Consider the following 23,337-nt stretch of genomic DNA (forward strand, 5'->3'; position numbering starts at 1 on the left):
TGTTTTTGAGGATGGCAATGTACTGTACATGTGTCATATTGCCTGTTACTAGACATAATATCAGGTATTATGCTTTTGAGGGTGGCTGTTGACATGTACACTATATCAATCAGGTAAGTTACCTATTTACAATAACAATCAATGAAATGAAAACCACAATACCATCGCGCGGGGATATTTCGCGATTTGCCTGGTAACAATAATAAAGTACACGCAAAATTCACGTATAACATAAATTTCAAAAAGAGCGCGAAAATATCCTGCCGATATCCTGCTGTTTTTGGACTGCGGTAAGTCTTTTTCAAAATAAAAAACTTTATAAAATATTAAACATTTCAAAGTTCGCTCGAATAAATTATCATATACTACTCCACAGTCGACAATTTGATTTACCAATTTACACAGATATTTTAGGGAGACTTCTGTATCCTTTTTATTGCATTTTAAAATTGGCATGTTTTTCCAACGCGGACGCGTATTGTCTTTTGTGTTTAACTTTTCTCAATAAACTAATGAAACTATTGTATTTTTATATATTTTACAGCTACAAAAGTCATAAATATTATTTAAAAATGTAAGTTTGCTATTTTAATACATTTCTTTTCTCAAAAATAACATTTCAGTAGCTATATTGAAGGAATTTTAAGCTTGCCTCGAGTATACAATGTATTTTAACCGTATAGTTCTTTTGAAATAGTATTAAAATATGTTTACTCAATATATTTTTATGTTGATGGCATATAAGATCATCTACAAGGAGAGAAAAAAGTAAGATTCAACCTCTTTTCTACCAGTTTACAAACCACTTTTTTCATGGTTGTAGTGTAATGGTAAAAGTTTTTACTGTTACTGATTTTTCTATGTATTTTAGTGGAAAATGAAGAAGAAGTACTTGGTATGTTTACAGATAGGCACTTGGCCATATATAAGTAACATAATTTGTGGTAACCTTTTCTTTTCGCACATGACAAACATGCCATATATATGAAAGATAGATTCATTCTCAAAGACATAAATCAATTTAGTGTGGCCTTTATAATACTCTGGCCATATTTATACACATACTGTAGTATAAATTTAGCAAAGTACTAAATATTGATTAAAGATTTTGCCTCTTGCATTTTAGAAATTGAAGTTGATGCAGAGGGTGATGAAGGTAAATAAAAAATATTCAAAGTATTAATCTAATTCATTTGTCGCACTGTTTTCATTTTTTCTCACAACAATGAAGTGTATAATACATTTTATATACAAATTTCCCTTCACCATAGATCTAAGAGAAGCAGAGCAACCTGCCGTGGCAGTGGATGGGCCAGGTGAGCAATCCTGTAGCTCCCCCTGCACAACTAAAATACTCTCATTTTATCACAGTAAATCCTGTGCCACCACAATTGTATCAACAATGTATGCACAAGTTTACATTATTATTATTGACTTAGCCATATATAAAGAAATATATATATATATATATATATATATATATATATATATATATATATATATATATGTATAATTTGTGGTATATAACCTCACATTTTTGTTATCCGGTACAGATTTTCCAATGAGCTAAAAGACCACAACCCAGCTCAACTTAATTGCCTTCCTTCTTTAATTTCACGTACAACCCCCCCCCATTTTGTAAAAATGTTGTCCTTGTGGTGGATGCATGAAAATCACATCTATGTATTTTGTTCATTATTGAAAATCACATCTATGTATTTGTGTATTATTGTTTCATTTCAGAAGATCATCCACTCCCCGGATCAAAGGGGAGAGGCTTGCCCCCAGGTATTATTGTATCATTTAATTTTACTGAAATGTAATGTATACCATTTGCTTCCAGATAGCTCAAATTTTTAAAAACTTTTCGTAATCAATTTAATATCCTAATTTACGCGATGTGTCAACCAAGTTTGTTACGTACATTTCAGAACATCATCCGCTCCCTGCTCTTCGGGGAAAAGGCTTGCTCCCAGGTATTAATTTGTATTATTTCATTAGAGTTATTACCTATGTAAACACATAACACTCGATCATTAATGGTTACATTGCAATGATGCTCAAAATGACATCTCCTCTCTTTTAGGTTTCCGTGGACATATTGCAGGTTAATAAAGTTTGATTGACAATGGTCAGTTAATTCACAAATTTAGTTAGCCAGAAGACCAATCATTTCTTGATATTCCATCTTAGGGCGTTGCTACAAGTGTGGCGTGCGGGGCCATCGTGCTCACGCCTGCCAATCGCGTATGTATTTAATACCTTATGGATTGCCATGTATTGTATAGTCACGTGAACAATCGCAAAGTGGTGTGATGTTGTAAGCATATAACCTTGACTCTAGGGCTAAACATACCAAGCCCGGTGTGACAGAAAGAATTCAGAAGGTCTAACCAAATATTTAAACATTGCTAAAGACGCCGCTGGCCATCACAATGTATGAAAATAATATATAATGACTTTTTTTTTCTTATAGTGACTTTTTTTTCTTATAGGGGCTGTTTGTTGGTTGTGTGGCCAGCGGGGCCACACAAGGGTTGTGTGCCCCCAGCGGCAGACTGGGCGCACAACACAAAAACGAGGGCAGCAAAAGCCCTCAATGCAATTTACGAACTGCACGTTTGAGAAGTTTAGTGCTTAAACTTCTCAAACGTGCAGTCTAGGCTACGTTGACATATAATCTCTATACCATCATTGATTTTTAACGTTCAACATCACGCATTCTATACACAAGCAAAATTAACATTACGGGTTAAAAGCCGATTCAATCAAACAATTAATAAGATATCAGCATGTGAAAAATGAGCCAATAATGTTTTCAATCTTAATATCGTTCTCAACAATTCGACTACCCGATGAGAAATCACTGTATGTCAATGTAGCCAAATATTGAGAGTGTTATTTTAACTGTTATATGTAAATATTAAATTTGTTCTGTTTTAAATTGTTATATTTTATTGTAAATACTTTATTTTGTTAAATATAATATGATTTTTACACTGTTTCGGAAATGATGTTGTTGCATTAAGGTCCGGCGAGGGGTCACTGCATGCAATGTATTTCTAGTAGCCGCTATTAATCATTGTCACATCGGCAAAATGGACCTCTTAGATCAGTCACCTTTTCACAAGAATTATAAACAATTTACTCATATTATACATATTTTCACTATTTATCATGCAATATGCATCAATGTTGTGATGCGACCAAAACTGAGGGAATTTTTTAGCTGATAATTTTTCACAATTTTCAAAGGAAACCTGCAATCAAGGGTTAATTCGCTTAACACATTTGTTAGTAAAGTCCGAATTGAAAAATAAATATGTTTTCGATATGCGAAATTTAACATCTGTTTTAAAGTATGAACAGCAAAAGGACTATGGAAAATTTTTGTTTGAAAATTATCTTTGCTTTTTATCATATTATGAAAACAGAGGTATGTATTTATATGATCATTCGTGTAATAACATGAACATAGGGAGCATAGAGTTGAAAATTTGGTCAGTTAAAAAAGAAGTGAGCAAGAGTCCTTTGTATAAAGAGCATTGGTGGAAATCTTGAAAAATTGTGATCAACTATTTGAAAATTATTTGCAAAGTCATTGCCATTGTAGTTGGAAAGACAAGTGATTAAATTGCTTATCTTTGTCATCTGCAAAATCATTTTCATGATTCCATCACTTCATGAATTGGCAAGTCAGGTCTTCTGGAGAAATGAGGTAAAACAATTTAATTTAAAATACTTAGTTTTACAATCTATGATACAAGATATTGCACAATAAATGTTTTCAGAAATGGGTTGTGGGTTAGAGAAGTGGTTTATGAATATAGAATTAAATTTTTACAAATTAATTGTGCATGCGGGTGGAATGATGTGGATTGCTTTTTTGTGTTCAGATGTTTGGATTCTTTATTCATATGAGAAAATAAATTTCATTTGTACCTTATCTGTTAAAAGAATATTATTGTGATATGAATCAAATGTATCCCGTTTTTTCAAAGTTGTTTGAAATTTTTGATAAAAGTGAAATAAATTGTTATATGTTTAATTGGCATTGCTTTTCAATGTATTATAATGTTTTTAATAATTGTAAAGTTGGCACCCACTCTAATTTTAGATTAAAGAGACATTGTAAAACTTTAAAACAATTAATCATGGAATACTGTGACTTTAAAAGGAAATGTAAGATTGAAAATGGTGTTGGAAAGAATAAAATTGTAATTTTTTCAAAATATATATTTAAATGAAATATTTTTTTTTTTGTATTTCTTCATTCGCCCAACATGTTTTGTCATGGCAAGTTCAGATGAGTTCTTTATATCTTTTATGGCAAATTATCAAATTGCACGAACAATTGCAATAGAACTTTATCAACATGCTGAATTGGAATTTGAAAAATTATCCTCGTTTATTAATTGGGAATTTATGAGGGTTGATGAGAATGAAGAGGAATGGTTTTGCTCTCTCTCTCATTTAGATAATGATACAAAGGAACAAAAACGATGGGGTGAAATGCAGGGGACAATTTTTTGATAATAACAATGATGAATAATTCTTTTCTATGTACTTATAAAAGGATGATGATTGTGATATATCTTACTCGTTCCTTTTTTTTTAATTTTACCCTTCACACCGAAAAATATTTCATTTTCCTCCAGAAATAACGATTCATTCCAAAGATATAATAAACTCCACATCGTGCATGTTACAGGAAACATGTTTTGAATAAATTTGTTATTAACATGAATCCATTCTAAATTATTTTCCTTTGCGAATGTATTCCAAAATTGTTGATATTTTTCTGCTTTTATTCCAAAACTGTAAAAAAAACACATTTTGCTTGCCTTTATTTTTACTGCCAACATTGGGGCCATCATTTCCCAGAGTCCAATACACCCTTTTCCTTTTTCTAATAAATTTTTTTTCGAAACCACCTTTTTGTATTTTTGCAAAGTGTGCTAAATTTTTTCGTCATTTAATAGACCACTTGCCTTTTAGCGCAGCCCGCTTTGCATGATGGTAGGAGTCGTCACTTTGCAATCGAACGACATGGCGACTGTAATGAGCGAACGATTATTATTTGATGAGATATTTACCAATATTTAGTGCTTCTTGTTTACAATCGATGAGTTATTTAATCCTAAAATAAACATAGAGGTCTCAAACGAAGCGGAGGTAAATTTTTGAGCGAAATCGGTCCATTCTAAACGAGGAAAAAGGAGTTCGAGTGAGGCATCAACAAGACGTTCTTCGCATATTTATGCCTTGAAATATCTCATTCTCCAAAGAAAAACAGGTGAGTTTACCAAATAACCGGCGATCACCCAAGAATTTTTACTTACGAATAAGCTTTGACATTTTCCCTTTCCCGATTTTGTATTTTGCGCCCTGCTTTCTAATTCGTATTGCTTTTTAAACTCTGTGAAAATGATCATGCTTGGCAAAATATTTGACCGATTTCGCCTTTATATTGTTCAAACACAGACTAAATGTTTTGGTGGGAAATTTGCAATGTTTGAATACTTAATTACTTTTTTGCCGATGTTGAAAACTACGAACAAAAACTACAAATAAGTGCTGTTTGACCTAGGCAAACTTTTCGAAAATTATATATAAAATAAAAAGAATATAGTATTTTGAAACAATAATGGAGGATGAACCAACCACTTCAGAAGGGAACAACACAGAAAAACCACTGAAAAGGTGGACAAAGAACTTAGAGTTCCTTCCTGAATTTACATTTGAACTTTTAAAAAAGCACTTAGGAACTGAGTTAAGTGTGGAAAATAACCCAGGTGGAGTTTACAAACACAAGAAATTGGGATATGGATTGTTCAAGGAAAAATATGTCAAAAATGTAGAAGTAAAAGCAAATGTATTTAAAGACCAGTTATGCTGTTTTCTAATCAAAGCAAGTGTGAATGCTGCTATGAAAAAATGTCTACACTGTGTATGTTCATCTGAATCAGGACACTGGGGAAATTTTATACGGTAACTGCACATGCAAGGCTGGCAAAGGGGGGCAATGTAAACACATTGTAGCCCTAATATTTCAAGTAATTGAATACAAGCAATTAGACTTGTCTGAAATTCCAAATGATCTTACATGCACACAAATGCTGCAACAATGGCATGTTCCTCGCAAGGATGAGTGTGATGAAGCAGTCCTCTATGAGGATATAAAATTTGTTAAAACATCATGTTGGATTCCAACAATTTACTAAGGTAGCTTGGTTGTGACTTATTAAGTGCAGTAGAAAGTTTTTTAATATCATCTGGTTGAATTTCTCGAGCAAAGTGTGGTGTAGGATTGGTGGTGGAACTTGAGTTGTATGTTTTGTGCTTTATGCTATTTGTGTCTTTCTCGTATGATGTTTTAACAAATTTTATATCCTCATAGAGGACTGCTTCATCACACTCATCCTTGCAAGGAACATGCCATTGTTGCAGCATTTGTGTGCATGTAAGATCATTTGGAATTTCAGACAAGTCTAATTGCTTGTATTCAATTACTTCAATTACTAATTTAATTCATTGAGTTCTATAATAATTGGGAAAGGGACCAGGATTTCCAAAAATTGACCAATCATTAACTAACTATCCTACCTCTTTGTTTTATTTTATTTGTCAATCTCCTTGAAGCCAACCCGCTTAAACCTTTTTGTTTTCTTTTTACCCCCATTCCCATTTGTTTCATTAATAACAATGGTAATATACAGAGCAAAGCAGGCTAAAACTGAAGTATGTTGCTCAACTAATCGTCTTGCTTCCAATATCTTTGACACAGTAGCAAAACAAAATATAAATAACTTCCATAGGTCAATTAAGTATGAAATTTTCCAATGCACAATATGCTTCAAAGCTTGGCCCATTAATACAAAACCAAAATTGAAATTTTACATATGTAGAAGATGAAGCATGGACAAAGAAACTCCCAAGGAAATTCTCAAAAGAAAACTTTATGATCCTATCACCTGTGCCAAGACAGCTTCAAGATTTAACTCAAATAGAAGAAATACTGATTGCCCATGCTTTGCCTATTATATGTGAGTTTATCTAAAACCAGGTGGGCAACGTGTTTATTCTGGACATTGTATAAATATGCCTCAAAAACTAGGTACATTAGCTAAAACATTGCCTTATTATCCTAAAGATTTACCTTTAGCTCTTGTAACTGTTAAGGAAGAGGGAAATGCCTTGAAGTACGTAACTGTAAGAAGAAGGCATGTTGAACAAGCATTCAAATGGTTGATTGAAAACAATCCTCAATACGAAGACCTAAAAATTGATGCACATGCTTTAGAATCTCTACCAGAGAATGGCATTCCGCACAATCTAAAAACAGTAGAATTAAGTGAAGAGCGTGTACAGACTATACAGATTACCAAAATGTTGAAGATTTGGTTTGAACAGCTCTACAGAAACAAGTAGTTTCATTCTACATAACAAAAATGATAAGTTGGAATCAGAAGCAATTGAAAATGTGTTATTAAACAATAAAATAGATTGGCCAGAGTTGGACAGTGAACCATTGAATGAATATTCAACACCATTTCTAGCTACTATGGCATTTCCAGCACTATTCTCTGATGGCAAAGGTGATCCAACCAATCCATGTCTCTTATGTGATGTTCCATTGTTCAGTAGAACTCAACATCTCATAAAATTTGCAGAAAAGAGTGACAATAAATTAAGATATTGTTACGCAAGTCATCCAAGTTTTTCATATTGGGCTTTGAATATGTTGCAAAGAAAACGTGCCTTACAAAAAAATAATATTTTTCTTAAGCAAAATCCTGGAGAGGCACACCTAACTATTGAGGAACTGCGTGAAATGGCAGTTAATACTAACTCGAATATGTTCATGTCTAAACTATCTAGATATATAGGTAACATTACTGTAAGTTCAGCATACTGGTTTAAGGTCAGAGAAGTTTTGAAAGCAATAATTGAACATCACTCAGTCCCAACCATTTCTTTCACATTTTTTTCGGCTGACATGCATTGGCCAGAACTGCATGAACTGTTTCATGACAACACAAATGCAATGACAGGAGGCAAAGTGTTATTAATAATCCACATATAGTTGATCAGTTTCTCACTAAGCATACTTAAAGTTTTGTAATGCATTGGCTTTATGATACTCTTTATGCCACATGGCATTGGTATCGATATGAATTTCAAGCTCAAGGAAATATCCACTGCTACGGTACTGCTAAACTTGAAGGTGACCCAGGTCTATGTGAGCTGTACGAAATTGCATTGAAGGGTTTTTTGGCCGAAAAAAGACTTTTAGCTAACCTTTTCAGCGATGAAAATCTTTTCGATACTATTGAAGAAGGTAGAGTGGCCGCTAATAAAATTTGTGATTATGTAGACTCAATATTAACAACTGTTAACCCACAACCACCTGACTCTGTTTCCTGGACAAAACCGGGAATGCATCCATGCAAAGTACGATATGAAGATATTCCAGACGATAAGTTAGATGGCAATTACGTCGACTTGCTAAACAAAGTACAAAGACACACACATTGTAATACTAATTATTGTCTGCGACATTACCAAAATGAATCTGATTTAACTTGTCGTTTTAACTTTCCATTTAAAAAGAATGTAAAAAGACAAACCTAGAATTTCTTCCAGAACATACTAAAGATAATACGAAAATTAGTTATAAAGCTATAATAGTTACAAAAAGGAATGATTCCAGACTAAATAACCATCAATGTATTCAGCTGCAAGGAGGGAGAGCTAATTGCGATATTCAAGTTGTAATTGACTATCATGCTTGTGTTGAGTATTTAGCTAAATATGCTACGAAAAGTGAACAAATTTCTCCAATGTTACATTGTTACATCTTTCTCCAATGTTTTTAACTCGATAATGAAAAACATTGATAGTTTAAGTGATCCTCAAAAAGCTTTTAAAAGTTTAATGATGAAAACGTTAGGAGAAAGAGACTTCAGTGTGCAAGAAACCATGCACTTGCTGTTATCACTCAAACTACATAGTTCATCATCTGCTGTTGTCCCTGTTAGTTTAACTGGATCGCAAAAAGTTGATACTCCTGTAAGTCCCCAGGAGCAATGTACTAACAACTCATCACTGGACTATTATGCAATGCGAAAAACGTACATTCATAAAGTACCAGGTATCATGGACCTAAATTTTCTACAATTTGCTTCGAAATATAAAATAGTTAAAGGTGAACTTGCAAATCGACCATCAAAAGTAGTTCCAAGAGTATTTCCTAAATTCTCTTGTAATCCAAATGATAAGAATTATGCCTTGTATTGTAAATACCAACTTTTAAAACTAAAATCGTGGGAGAATTCACAAAATCTCACATGTGGTGCTGTTTCATCAGGTGAGACCTTACCAGAAAGATTTGACAGGTCAATCACTTGTCACACTACAGGAGCGCCTTGCTACTATTGATTACATATTTATTCACAAGTATTCTATGTAAGGTCAAAAGTCCTTTTGATGGATTAATAGGAGATGCAGACAGGCAACTGCTTTACATGAACAATTATTAGGTGGTAAATCAATAATTCTTATTGGTGATTGTGGAAAATTACCCCCAGTAGGTGATAAGCCTTTATATCATAGCAAACCAACAAACTCAGTTGGTAAAAACAATATTAAGCTTACCTCATGTTTTACAAAGTCATAAAGTTGACTGTTAACAAAAGAGTTTGTGGTGAAAATTTGAAGCAGCAGAGATTTAGAGACTTACTTTATCAACTGCAAAATGGTGATCTGTCTGGGGATGACTGGCAGCTATTATTAACGAGACAACCAACTAAAGTAGCCTGGCTAGTAGACTTGGTGAAGTAGCGAAATGTAATATATAATTAAATGAACTTCAAACGCCAATCCCCATTATAAATGGAAGACACAATAGTGAAAAGGCGAAGCGATTTAATTCTCAGGATATGTCTATATTAGAATCAGTGATTCATGTTGCTCATGGTGCTCATGTGATGCTAACAATGAACCTTTGGGCATCTGTGGGCCTTTGTAATGGATCCAAAGGGATAGTAAAACATATTATTTATGAAGTAAACCATAAACCACCAGATCTACCTATTGCTGTTGTAGTAGAGTTTGAAAATTACAAAGGGCCTTTATTTGCAGGGATTCCCAAAGGAGTACCTATTCCACCAATTAACATTTCTATTTATTCAGAAAATTGCACATATGAAAGACAACAATTGCCATTAAGGTGCATGGGCTCTCACAATTCATAAAAGTCAAGGTTTGACATGAGATAAATACTGGATTGATATTGGTAAAAAAAGAGTTCATTTTAGGAATTACTTATTTAGGAATTATGTTGCTCTCAGCCGAGTGAAAGAGCTTTGTTTGCTTGTGATGAAACCAGTAACATTGATAGACTTACTCCAATAAAGAAAAACCCCACATTGATCTACCAACAAACAGAATTAAAACGATTACAGTTCATTGCTGAACGAACTTTACGTAAACAGAATATGATTAACAAGAATTCAACTGCCCTTATACCAGTAAGGTATATCTATAAAAAGTTAAAATGTGTATAAAGAAGGGGTAGGGGTTGGTTAGGGGTAGTGATATGCAAACGATTATAGCCCATTTGCACTAGGGGAATTTGTTCACGCAAACGTATAAAAAGTAGGAAGCAATGCTACTTTTTCGCTGCGATTTTTTTTTGGGAACAAATCACATCACCAGACTTCTAATATCGCTTCGCGTCGAGCAAATAAATTTGCCTAATGGAAAACAGGCTTATGAGTTATGACAAGTCAGCATTAACTAGCGATAGGTATTCTAGTTTAGTATCTAATGGGTGCCTGATGAAACCTACACAACCAGGAATGTCACAGACTTGCATGAGGGTTTTATTGACTTGTGACAAGTTGTCAACAATTCTGGAACAATCTCATTTTGTTATACCTTGTTACAAGGTTGCAATCTGTTCCAACAAGACTGATTCATGCTGTTTGCAACAAGATGTGAGTAAGTATTTGACACAATCTTGCAGCAAGTTGTTACAAACAACATTGCGTGTATCAGTCTCTTTTGGACAGCTTGCAGCAGGATTGTCAATGGACTTGTAGCAATTTGATAGCTTGTCATGACATTGCTTACACATCTGGGCTGGTTGTTCAAAAAGCGTTTAGCTTAAATGGTGGAAAAGTTCAAAATGGAAAACATAATTATCTATTTATTGAACAACTGAGCTGAAATATTTAGATGTAAATAGTTTAATTTTCAATGTTAGTACATATTTTAAATTGTGCATGCTGTAGTATAGCTAACCTGGAATAAATCTGATTTTCTACTCAGTTTACTACATTTTTAGACATGACTGGGCCATTTCACGTGCACGTCCTGCGGCGAGTAGGCATGCAAGAATTCCGCAAGCCGCCACACCGCCACAAGTTGGCCTGGTTTGCCACAACTTACTTGAGCTTGAAAAATGATCATATTGACTTTAACTTTATAGAGGACAGGAATGTGTATATTAATAATGTTATTGCATTTGTACAATCTTTTTGTTTACAATTAAAGTGGCTCAATACAGTTTCTCAAATTTTTTTGGGCTCATTTTAAACAGGGATATTAAGCACCTAAAGCATATAACCAGGAAGCAGCGTGGCAGTGTCTTCAAACAACTTAGCATCAAATGTGGTATAACAACAGCCTAAAATAGACAAAACACTTCTCAACGTTTTGACCTAAAGCCGGTTTTCCATGAGCGATATTTTTCGCAAGAAGCGACTTTACTCCTTTGTATTTGAGCAATGTGTTCCAGATGGTTGCAGTTGAAAGGTCTGGAACAAAAGTAAAATGCCGCTTTGCATGAAAAATATCGCTAGTGGAAAACCGGCTTAAGGGCCTTCGTCAGGAGAGTTAAGGCGGATTTCCACTTAGCGGCTGTTTACATGAGCCCGGTTACCCAAGATTCAACAAAGCGTGAGATGATTTTGAGGTACTGAAATGAGCAGATAACATGATCCTGGCAGTCTTATAATCATCACAACAATAGCATGTGCTTGTTTGGTGTCATACAGACTTAGTTCAATACCTCAAAGTCCTCTCGCGCTTCGTTGAATCTCGGGTAACTGGACTGATGTAAACAGCCCTTTACAGCGAAATCCTTTGCTAGCTAAATATTTGCATATTTTCCTTTGATATGAGAACAGTCAAGTCGCACTAATTTATTTATGCTGTTAAAATTCAAAAGAAAATATGCAAATATTTTGCTAGCGAACGATTTGGCTGTACAGGGTGAGTAAAAAAAAACTGACACCTTTGAAATTCAAATTAGCTGCGAACTTATGGCTGGAATTTGACAGATCCCATTGTGTACAATCAACAAGACGTGGTTGATTAATGCAAAAGTCTTTTTTATTACAGAGCTTAGAATTTTAACTTCCAAAGGGAACAAACTTTATGTTCTACTTAATTAATGGGTTCACTTATTTGATGTTTTGTATGGGGGCAAAACACGTGATCAAAATGGGCCAATAAAAAACAAAATCAAGACAAATTGGAATACATTTACATTGCCAAAGAGACGCCTGGTTGTGGGTTGAGAATAGCCGCAATGAGGGAAGCTGATCAGCAACGAAAACATATTATTTTTTTGGTTTTACTTACTTACTTTATCAGCTTTATGGATTCTCCACTAAGAGATGGGAGGGCTGCTTGGAGTGGATTATTATTGCATTAAAACTAACAATTAAGGATGTTATTATTTTCAACCAATTCAAAAAAAATCTACAAATCTAATATTTCATACCGAAGTAATTGATGTGCTCTTTTTTGAAGGGCTTAGCTTGATTTTTTAATTATGGAAATTATTTCTAATTATGGAAAGAATACAGTCAAACTTTGCAATAAATTTGTTTTCACATAAAATACTTTTTGTGCTTACAGAATAGATAGATGGGTATGCTAGAATAAACAATACAAAATCAGTTACAACCCAGGATTGGAAAAGAGCTTGCACTTATTTAGCCAGCGTCGACAAAATGCCCATGCATGCGGATTTGTGCCTGAGGCATCAAATTTAACAACTTTGCAAATATATCCGTATTTATATAATTTTGTAAAACGACTAGCGGCTTTTGAAAATATCCACTTAAGATGATTTTCCGGTAATTTTTTTAATCAATAACAATTCAGAACAAATTATTTTATTCTGGAGAGGAAAAAAGTATAAGCTTTTTAGAAACAAAAGAGCAACGTTAATAAAACTAGGTAAGACAAATTACTATTTTAATTATTTCTCAATAATATGATGAGAACTTGGCAGGGGATAAGTAACCTAATTAATAACAAAAGAGGAAGCAAATATGTCCACATTGAAAAGACCAAGTGATGGGAGTGTAACAAACGATCCCACTCAAATTTCAAATCTATTTAACAGAAGTTTTGCAACCATTGGACAAAATATATCAAATATAAATGGTCTTGTTCTCATGAGGATGACTTCGGTTAATTTTTAAAACATCCCTCGCCTAAATGATTCCTTTTATTTTGATCCTGTTACCCCTTCAGAAATCCAAATGGAAATATCATTATTACCTACTAATAAGGCAACCGGTCCAACTGCTAGTCTTAAAGCTGCAAGAACTTTTATCTCAAAACCGGTAGCAGACGTTATGAATTTATCAATTGAAACAGGCATGTACCCCTCTAGACTAGAAGACACAAAAATCGAGCCAATTTTTTAAAGTGATGATAAAGAAGAACTAGGAAAGTATAGGCCAATTTCCTTATATTCGAAAACTTGTGTATAATAGATTAAAACTTTTTATTAAACAAAGTGATATATTATATTCATTGCAATACACTTTTCCGGAGGCACAAAAATGTTCTCGGGTCTTCCTGAGGAATGCAAAAATGTGTAAAACACTCTGAGGAGGTATATTGCATAACTTTTCGTGTTCAAATGGGGTATTTTCTCGGCTTGTCAACGATATATAGAAGCAGCTCCAATGTGAGTTATTTTCTAGTGTAAATGAACGGCAACTTAACTCGACGACCACCTTTAAAACTTTGCATATAACTGTCAAAAATAATGGCCTTTAACTTTTACTATAAAATACATATAGCAAAAGTACAGCACCTAAAATTGCCTTACCCTGGATGTTGCCCACCGCTTGCCAACCTCTGGGTCAATAGAGCAGATATTTTACACGCTTTAATGATCGAATTACTTACCTTCGTTGTTTCTACCTTCCGCCAACTAACTGTGTTCAAATGTGTACATACGCTTTGTATGGTTGAACTGCCTTATGAGACTGATAACTGGACCAGACCGTACAGGAAAATTCATATTAGAAATACGAAAGACAGTATCTTTAACAAAGATTCTTGGTATATTACACATCAATTCATCAACAATCCAAATCGAAATGTTTGTATGAATGTGAGCGATTTTATAATTCGTCCAAAGAACACGGCCAAAGATAATGATTTCTTAGTTTAAGAAAATCTTCTTACTTTGGCCAAACTTTCTTACAGAAAATATTCATAACGAAAAAAATTTTTGCAGAAAGTTTTCTTAAAATAGGGAAAATTTCTAATTACTCAAGAAAATATTTCTCAAAATAGAAAGATTTATTTTATATTAAAAAAGATGATATGTACCGAAACTTAAGCGAATAATTATTTAACGCAGCAAAAAATCACTTTCTTTTTCAAAGAAACAAAAATCATTTTAAGAATTTTCTTTTAAAATGAGTTCAAATTTTCTTGCGAGAACAATCGCTTAACCAATCATGTAAAAATGTGCACATCATTCTAGAATCCTCAGTAGTGGTTAGGGATTGAATATCAGATAGGAGTCCTATCTGAGATTCAATCCCTAACCAATAATGAGGATCCTAGAATGATGTGTTCATAGGACACGTTAACCACCTTCATTGACGTTAGAGAATTAAAGTATTTAGATATCATTGTTCAGATGTGAATAAGATTTCTTGTCGTCCTTAGAAAAAAAAAATTATGTAATGCATGTGCAATATAATAATGTGTACAACATTAATTCTGGTGTCTTCCTGATGAGTGCAAAATGTGTACGACATTCTGGGGTCTTACAAAGAAGTGCAAACTGTTTACAACATTGTGCGGTACGTCTTCCTGCAAAGAGTGCAAAAATGTGTACAACATTCTGGGGTCTTCCTACGGTATATCGTTGCCATTCTTATGACGCGCGCAAATGAGGTATTTTCTCGACTTCTCAACGATATAGAAGCAAGTGCAATGTGAAAGTATACTAGAAAATACTCTAGTGTAAAAGTACGGTAAGTTAACCTGACGACGAGCCGTTTAAAACTCTTACAAATAGAAAAAGTTCATCATTTAAAGAACATTTTCTTAAAATTTCTTGCAAAAACGTTGGGAAAATTAAACTTACTTATTTTTCAAAAAATATTTTCTTAAGAATGTATTAGATAAGTAGAATATTTAAACATATTTTTTTGTATATAGTTTGAGTAAATTTGTTAAAATTAGTCCAAATTTTGTTATTAGAATAATAACAATTTTCTTAATTATTTTCTTAAGAATTTTTTCCTCAAAGATATTCTTAAAATGAGAAAAGTGTTCCGCAGAGATAATTTGTTAGTTTAAGAAAATTTTCTTACATTACCCCAAATTTTATTAAAAATGTTATTACAACAAGGTGAATATACTAGAAACAAACCCAACAACAAAATCGAGGGTGTTTAGTGATATGTACCGAGACTTAAGCGAGTAATTATTTAACGCAGCAAAAAATCACTTTCTTTTTAAAAAAAACAAACATCATTTCAAGAATTTTTTGTAAAATCAGTTCAAATTTTTTTGGGGGAACAATTGGTTGACCAATCATGTAAAAATGTGCACATCGTTCTAGGATCTGCATGCATTAATAGTTAGGCATTGAATCTCAGATAGGACACATTAACTACCTTCATTGATGTTACAAAAAATATTTAGATATCATTGTTGTGATTTGAACAAAATCCCTTGCCGTACTTCAAGAAAAAAATAAAATTTATACTAGAAATACATTGCATGCAGTGACCCCTCGCCGGACCTTAATGCAACAACATCATTTCCGAAACAGTGTAAAAATCATATTATATTTAACAAAATAAAGTATTTACAATAAAATATAACAATTTAAAACAGAACAAATTTAATATTTACATATAACAGTTAAAATAACACTCTCAATATTTGGCTACGTTCACATACAGTGATTTCTCATCGGGTAGTCGAATTGTTGAGAACGATATTAAGATTGAAAACATTATTGGCTCATTTTTCACATGCTGATATCTTATTAATTGTTTGATTGAATCGGCTTTTAACCCGTAATGTTAATTTTGCTTGTGTATAGAATGCGTGATGTTGAACGTTAAAAATCAATGATGGTATAGAGATTATATGTCAACGTAGCCTAGACTGCACGTTTGAGAAGTTTAAGCACTAAACTTCTCAAACGTGCAGTTCGTAAATTGCATTGAGGGCTTTTGCTGCCCTCGTTTTTGTGTTGTGCGCCCAGTCTGCCGCTGGGGGCACACAACCCTTGTGTGGCCCCGCTGGCCACACAACCAACAAACAGCCCCTATAAGAAAAAAAAAGTCACTATAAGAAAAAAAAAGTCATTATATATATTATTTTCATACATTGTGATGGCCAGCGGCGTCTTTAGCAATGTTTAAATATTTGGTTAGACCTTCTGAATTCTTTCTGTCACACCGGGCTTGGTATGTTTAGCCCTAGAGTCAAGGTTATATGCTTACAACATCACACCACTTTGCGATTGTTCACGTGACTATACAATACATGGCAATCCATAATATTGAATACATACGCGATTGGCAGGCGTGAGCACGATGGCCCCGCACGCCACACTTGTAGCAACGCCCTAAGATGGAATATCAAGAAATGATTGGTCTTCTGGCTAACTAAATTCGTGAATTAACTGACCATTGTCAATCAAACTTTATTAACCTGCAATATGTCCACGGAAACCTAAAAGAGAGGAGATGTCATTTTGAGCATCATTGCAATGTAACCATTAATGATCGAGTGTTATGTGTTTACATAGGTAATAACTCTAATGAAATAATACAAATTAATACCTGGGAGCAAGCCTTTTCCCCGAAGAGCAGGGAGCGGATGATGTTCTGAAATGTACGTAACAAACTTGGTCGACACATCGCGTAAATTAGGATATTAAATTGATTACGAAAAGTTTTTAAAAATTTGAGCTATCTGGAAGCAAATGGTATACATTACATTTCAGTAAAATTAAATGATACAATAATACCTGGGGGCAAGCCTCTCCCCTTTGGTCCGGGGAGTGGATGATCTTCTGAAATGAAACAATCACGCCGGGCTGGAACACCCGAAAATTCAGCCATATGTTTGTCGGGGAAATAATTCAAAATGACCGCCAAAATTTCAAAATGGCCGCCAGGGAGGCGGAGCTATAAACCATGGATAATTTATAAATAGGTGCGATGAGGTTCAAAAGGTGATAGCTTAGTATAAACGAAATTTATCTTTGAGGTCCTTTATGTACCTACACACCCTCAAAATTCGCAAAAGTCAATGGCGGGCACACAGAAAAACGAAAAATCCGTGCACACATGTGTGTTCTTCTTGCCGCCCGGTGGAAATAAATTTAAAAATATGGTCAGTTAGTGGCTAGTTTTCAAAAAATCAAAACCATAGAATTTACCAGCTCTGGTTAAAGTTCAATAAAAGATGAGTTCATGCTGATCAAACATTATAATCATTCCATATTTTCTTGCGAATGATGTGTTCTGACAAAGCTGCATCATGGAAGCGATTCCCAATTGGCGAACTCGCGAGGAAGCGAAAACTTTTGAAAGAAAATTACATTGCAGCTGATGTTAAACGTGCAGAATTGGCAAACGAACTAGATTCTGTTCAACATGACATTGATAAAATGTCGAAAAGGGTGAGTAAAATTTATTAGTAAATACTATACTATCAAAATTTGTAAAATGCTTAAATATATTGTGCAGCAAATTTGATATAATGCATCAGTGGTATGCGCTGTATTTGTGCAATGTGTACGTACAGTCTATGCATTGTTTAAAAAGTGCTCTCACTGGTTGAAGTATAAGGATGAATAAATCGTGCCTAATAACTATGTCCCTCTCTAGCCAATATTGACATATATGGAAAATTAATATAATTTCTTTGTGTAGAACTTTTTATATAATTAAATTTGTAGATTGATCGCCATCAAGAGAAGTTAGCTGATCTAAGTCTAAGTGAGAAGGAGTTGTCTGAAAAACGAAGGCGACTCGAACCAAAAACATTTGCAGGCTTTTCAAAAAGGAAGGAAACAATGAGACAGATGACACCATCAAAGTTATGTGCTGACAACTCTGAGAAGCTATGCTTGGAAATACCAGTAAGGTCTGCCCAAAGAAGACGTAAAGAAACATTAGACGCCTCTAAAGTTATTCATGGAAGCAGTGAAGGTAGTTATAGTATCAGTTAAAGTATGAAATATACTTTAGTATATTAGTAAACAATATATTCCATTGTCTATTCTGCCTAGTAAATATTTGGTCACTTTTAATTTAGGGGCTTTTTGCATTGGCCTTGGCCAACTGGCCACCCTGTTGGCTCAAACAGGGTCTGAGCAAAGCAGACCCATTAACGCATTGAGTGACATTGCACCCTAATACACCCTACATCTAGCATTTACTCTGTCTAATGCCAGAGTATTTAGTCTGTCTAATGCCAGAAAATTTTACTAGTCGAGGGGAGAGCACTGGCACTTAATGGGTTAACATAAATTTTATTTCTCAAGGAAAGTAGAATAAGGCTGGGTGTCTTAGCTATGAGATCCATTCTGGCTATATATATTGTATCAGCCAGGTTAATTGTGCTAGGCCTGGTTAGAACATTGTGATGTAAACAACCCCTTAGTGTTGGTAATTAAATGTTACTTGCTGATTTTCCTTTTTTCGACATTTACATTCAAACTTCAAACTTAATATCCTTTTCCATTTATAATTTGTCCAGGTGAAAAAGCTGCCCTTGATGGTTTATGGGTGACATTCATCAATGAATGTTCCAGAAAACAACTCCATTCATATGTTGAGGCATCACCCAAAATGCAAAAGATTATTCCAATGGTAGTTAAAACCAAAACTAAAGAGTATGAAGAGAGTCACAGTAACTTGGTAAGAAGCTTGAAAGTCCTTTACACAAAAGGACTTCTCTCAAAGGAAAAATACAAAGCTATATGTCGAAGCATTATTTCAGTACCATGCACAGAATCATCTCCTTCAGTGAGCAGTGCAAAACTTGTATATTATGATAAGCTTATTGCATTTGTTAAGTCTGTCGACATTGACAATATCAAAAACTTTTCTAATGACTTCTGTCAAGGCTTAGAGGCCTTTGAAGATCCAGTCAGTGGGTCTTATAGAGATTTGTGTAGTTACCTTTAGTATTAGCAGAGTTGTATATCTTAATTGATCAAGCATTAGGGCCTGACTCATTCCTTAGGCATTTTGGAAGTCTCCCAATATATCACTTTAGGATTGCATTAGGGGCTGATGGGCTCCTTTCAGCAAGGAGGAAGAGGCTACAGCATGGCTTGTCTCTTTCATTAACGCAGCAAAACACATTCAAAGTGAAAATGAAAATTTTATCATATGTGGGGCAAACTGTTCTGAAGGCCACATTGGTATGCAAAGGTATGCTAAAAAGTTAGTGAGTGAAATTTCAGATATAGAAAAGCAATCTTACACTGTTGCTGGTTACTTAGTAAGATTTTCCATAGAACTAATCCCCAGTGACATGAAATGGCTTTCCATTATGTCAGGGGAACTTAATAATGCTGCGTACTATTTCTCCGTTTGGGAATGTAAACGAAAGTAACAAAGCTACTACAAATGGGTCTTTAGGCAAAGATTCTGCTTGCACATGGCACCCATGGGATTACAATGAGCGCATTAAATCTGCTGAACTTGTTGCCAATAAAAGGGAGAGCTTAAATCAAAGTAAGCTGTCTGATGCAAACAAACGAAATAAGCTTTTGAATTTCATTAAAGAGCATAATTCTAGACAAGAGCATAAACCCATCTTAGGCAACCTTATTGATAATGGATTTGCAGAGCCACTCCACAACAGTAACAATGGTTGGGGTAACTTACATAATATAATGTTGGAAATTGTTATAGCTAAGTCAAAGATCCCCCCTAGTGTCACAGAACTTGATAGTTTACCTAGTGAATGCAAGTTTATTGTTTTTTTAACAATACTGAAAGACACCTTACATGTCACCAGGCTAGTTAAAAAGCTAAGGCACTGGTTTAAGGAAGGTCGAAAGAAGTCTTTCAGTTATCGGTTCACTGGAAAAGAAACAAAACAATTTTGCCAAAAATTTGCATTTATATGCATTGCCTTAGTGATAAAGATGACCCCCCGAGGTGAAACAGAAAATTTCAGCCTTGAATTACTGTTGCATACAGCTTCGAGATGCTACTGCCTACTATTCACGTGTTCTCATTAAGGAAGACGAAATTGAAAAATGTAAACAGGCATGTCAATGTTTCTTTAATATATATGCACTTATGTTAAGGTCAGTTACACCAACAGTATAGACAATAGGGTATGCCATACCAACACATTTAGAAATTCTGTATCAGAGATATGCAATGGGTTTAGGCATAAATAGCATGCAGGGAAGGGAGGCAAAGCATGTTCGTCTCTCCCAATTTGCTAAACACTCGACAAAAACTACCCGGTGGGCCATGGTTTTGCGGCGTGATTTCATTGCCAATGTTTGGATCCGCAAGCAAGATCCCACTTATACTACCTATACAAAGTATGAGCATTGTTACATACCTAAAGAAATAGCCTTAGATACCTTCTGCTACTGTGGTTTTCCTTTGGAACAACAAGTTAGAGAGTGTTGTATTTGTTCGCCCTTGCATAAAGCAATTACTAGGAGTGCTATATCTGGAGCTTTAGAAAATACACTGATTACAAGTACAGCGTAAAGTTGGCTTTACATGTTGACACCCATATTTTGTTATTAGTATGCATGTTTAAACATAGAAAAAATACTTGCGCATACGCTAAGTTGTTAGGACTAATCTTGAGTTAATACTGGTATAATAATACCATACAGTTGTGGCATTTTTGCCATGTGTTGTCATGCTATTGTAAATATCTATTTCGCGATATTTTCATTAAATTTTATGTGTTCAGAAGAATTTTTATGAAATAACCTAGCAAGAAGTGGTTTAGCAAGGGCATTTGGCAGGGGGGAGTTATATATGACTGTTTTAATAAGAGAGTGCACTGGGGCACATTGCAATTTAACCCACCCTACTTTTAGTTCAAGTCTTTATTATAATCAAAAAATCAAATCATATTCCAATGCAACTATATATTACACTATGTTATTTGTTTAAAATGCTGTGCTGTCAACAAATGAACAAAAAAGTATCTAATGCACTATTTTCATTTAAACATCCCACTTAACCATGCGTATAACCGGGTAATCATGTTAAGATTGGGTCCACATAGGATCACAAATAACTGCTGCACACCTTACGAACTGTTCACAAAGTTGGTTCCGAGCATCACACAACCAAATGTTTAGTTCCTCGAAAGCTCAGGCAAAGACTTATATAGAAAACAAGACAGATAGATTCACATAGTATGTTACAAAATGTTGAGGGATACCAGAGGCATTCCAAAATCCATAGGACATGATAACCTTGATTTGTTCTTGGGATTTGAGTATGTCAGGAGCAGTGGTTTCGTTGGTAAAATAATTGCTTTGCAAAAGGAACCGTCCTTCAAACGTTTAAAGAAAAGATCCTCTTCCTGTACAACAGAATTGTTTTTGTTGACGATACGCAATATCCAAGCATGAGCAAGAGAAACCTCGACACTGTCGACACACCGTGTGCTCCTTGCCAGGGTACCAAAATTTCCCTTCAAAATTGTCAGTTTTAGCAAATCAAAAACCTCCTTAGCCATGTTTCGGGAAAAGCATACTTTCCAAGGACGAGCTAATGATGTTATAGCCTTCATTCTTCTCTTGACAATAATATTCCATCGCAGTAATTCTCTCGATATAATTGGGTACAAGGGAGCAACATAAAACATGCAAGCGTCCTCTCCTTCCCACAAGTATTTCTTTACTACTTCTTTAGATCGAACGAGGACTTCAGAGCATATTTTACCGGCTACATCTCTGTTTTTTGCTTGTTTTATGTAATCATTTGTCAGTTTATGCAAGTCAACAATAAGCGACGCCATATTGATTTCTAGGTAGAAACACGCGGGCGAACAAGTTTATCCCAGTTGTTTATCTCGAATTAATAATATTAAAAATTAAGTGGCCGAATTTTCAGGTGTTCCAGCCCGGCGTGATAATACACAAATACATAGATGTGATTTTCAATAATGAACAAAATACATAGATGTGATTTTCATGCATCCACCACAAGGACAACATTTTTACAAAATGGGGGGGGGGGGTTGTACGTGAAATTAAAGAAGGAAGCAATTAAGTTGAGCTGGGTTGTGGTCTTTTAGCTCATTGGAAAATCTGTACCGGATAACAAAAATGTGAGGTTATATACCACAAATTATACATATATATATATTATAATATATATATATATATATAATATATATATATATATATATATTCTTTATATATGGCTAAGTCAATAATAATGTAAACTTGTGCATACATTGTTGATACAATTGTGGTGGCACAGGATTTACTGTGATAAAATGAGAGTATTTTAGTTGTGCAGGGGGAGCTACAGGATTGCTCACCTGGCCCATCCACTGCCACGGCAGGTTGCTCTGCTTCTCTTAGATCTATGGTGAAGGGAAATTTGTATATAAAATGTATTATACACTTCATTGTTGTGAGAAAAAATGAAAACAGTGCGACAAATGAATTAGATTAATACTTTGAATATTTTTTATTTACCTTCATCACCCTCTGCATCAACTTCAATTTCTAAAATGCAAGAGGCAAAATCTTTAATCAATATTTAGTACTTTGCTAAATTTATACTACAGTATGTGTATAAATATGGCCAGAGTATTATAAAGGCCACACTAAATTGATTTATGTCTTTGAGAATGAATCTATCTTTCATATATATGGCATGTTTGTCATGTGCGAAAAGAAAAGGTTACCACAAATTATGTATACTTATATATGGCCAAGTGCCTATCTGTAAACATACCAAGTACTTCTTCTTCATTTTCCACTAAAATACATAGAAAAATCAGTAACAGTAAAAACTTTTA

At 34.3% G+C, this 23,337-nt stretch overlaps 2 protein-coding genes and 1 long non-coding RNA gene across 3 annotated transcripts; all 3 read left to right on the forward strand.

The window, feature by feature from the left end:
• The first annotated feature begins 693 nt into the window (after positions 1-693).
• Positions 694-1,759, forward strand: LOC114518751. Its single transcript, XR_003686518.1, has 5 exons — positions 694-768; positions 872-895; positions 1,127-1,156; positions 1,272-1,316; positions 1,744-1,759. It is a non-coding gene; the product is annotated as an uncharacterized LOC114518751 (long non-coding RNA).
• A 63-nt stretch (positions 1,760-1,822) lies between these two features.
• On the forward strand, positions 1,823-2,688 carry LOC114518660 (cellular nucleic acid-binding protein homolog). The gene is made up of 5 exons (XM_028538666.1): positions 1,823-1,846; positions 1,913-1,976; positions 2,087-2,107; positions 2,194-2,247; positions 2,496-2,688. The coding sequence occupies exons 1-5, from the start codon at positions 1,823-1,825 to the stop codon at positions 2,639-2,641; spliced, it is 309 nt and encodes a 102-aa protein (XP_028394467.1). The 3' UTR covers positions 2,642-2,688.
• A 14,921-nt stretch (positions 2,689-17,609) lies between these two features.
• On the forward strand, positions 17,610-19,493 carry LOC114518661. The gene is made up of 3 exons (XM_028538667.1): positions 17,610-17,980; positions 18,260-18,512; positions 19,063-19,493. Exons 1-3 carry the CDS (start codon positions 17,813-17,815, stop codon positions 19,491-19,493), a joined length of 852 nt encoding a protein of 283 aa, XP_028394468.1. The 5' UTR covers positions 17,610-17,812.
• The last annotated feature ends 3,844 nt before the right edge of the window (positions 19,494-23,337 follow it).

This window comes from Dendronephthya gigantea, unplaced genomic scaffold (assembly GCF_004324835.1).
Source record: "Dendronephthya gigantea isolate DGI-Jeju-01 unplaced genomic scaffold, DenGig_1.0 000011F, whole genome shotgun sequence".
Lineage (NCBI taxonomy): Eukaryota > Metazoa > Cnidaria > Anthozoa > Malacalcyonacea > Nephtheidae > Dendronephthya > Dendronephthya gigantea.

What these genes read in the sequence shown, in the direction of transcription:
- LOC114518660 (XM_028538666.1), top strand. Translation starts at nt 1,823, where the DNA reads ATGTATACCATTTGCTTCCAGATA. An exon ending in ATACCATTTGCTTCCAGATA is followed by an intron (nt 1,847 to 1,912) that starts GCTCAAATTTTT and finishes GTGTCAACCAAG; the next exon opens with TTTGTTACGTACATTTCAGA. An exon ending in TGCTCACGCCTGCCAATCGC is followed by an intron (nt 2,248 to 2,495) that starts GTATGTATTTAA and finishes TTTTTCTTATAG; the next exon opens with GGGCTGTTTGTTGGTTGTGT.
- LOC114518661 (XM_028538667.1), top strand. Translation starts at nt 17,813, where the DNA reads ATGATGTGTTCTGACAAAGCTGCATCATGGAAGCGATTCCCAATTGGC. An exon ending in TTGATAAAATGTCGAAAAGG is followed by an intron (nt 17,981 to 18,259) that starts GTGAGTAAAATT and finishes TTAAATTTGTAG; the next exon opens with ATTGATCGCCATCAAGAGAA. An exon ending in TATTCATGGAAGCAGTGAAG is followed by an intron (nt 18,513 to 19,062) that starts GTAGTTATAGTA and finishes TAATTTGTCCAG; the next exon opens with GTGAAAAAGCTGCCCTTGAT.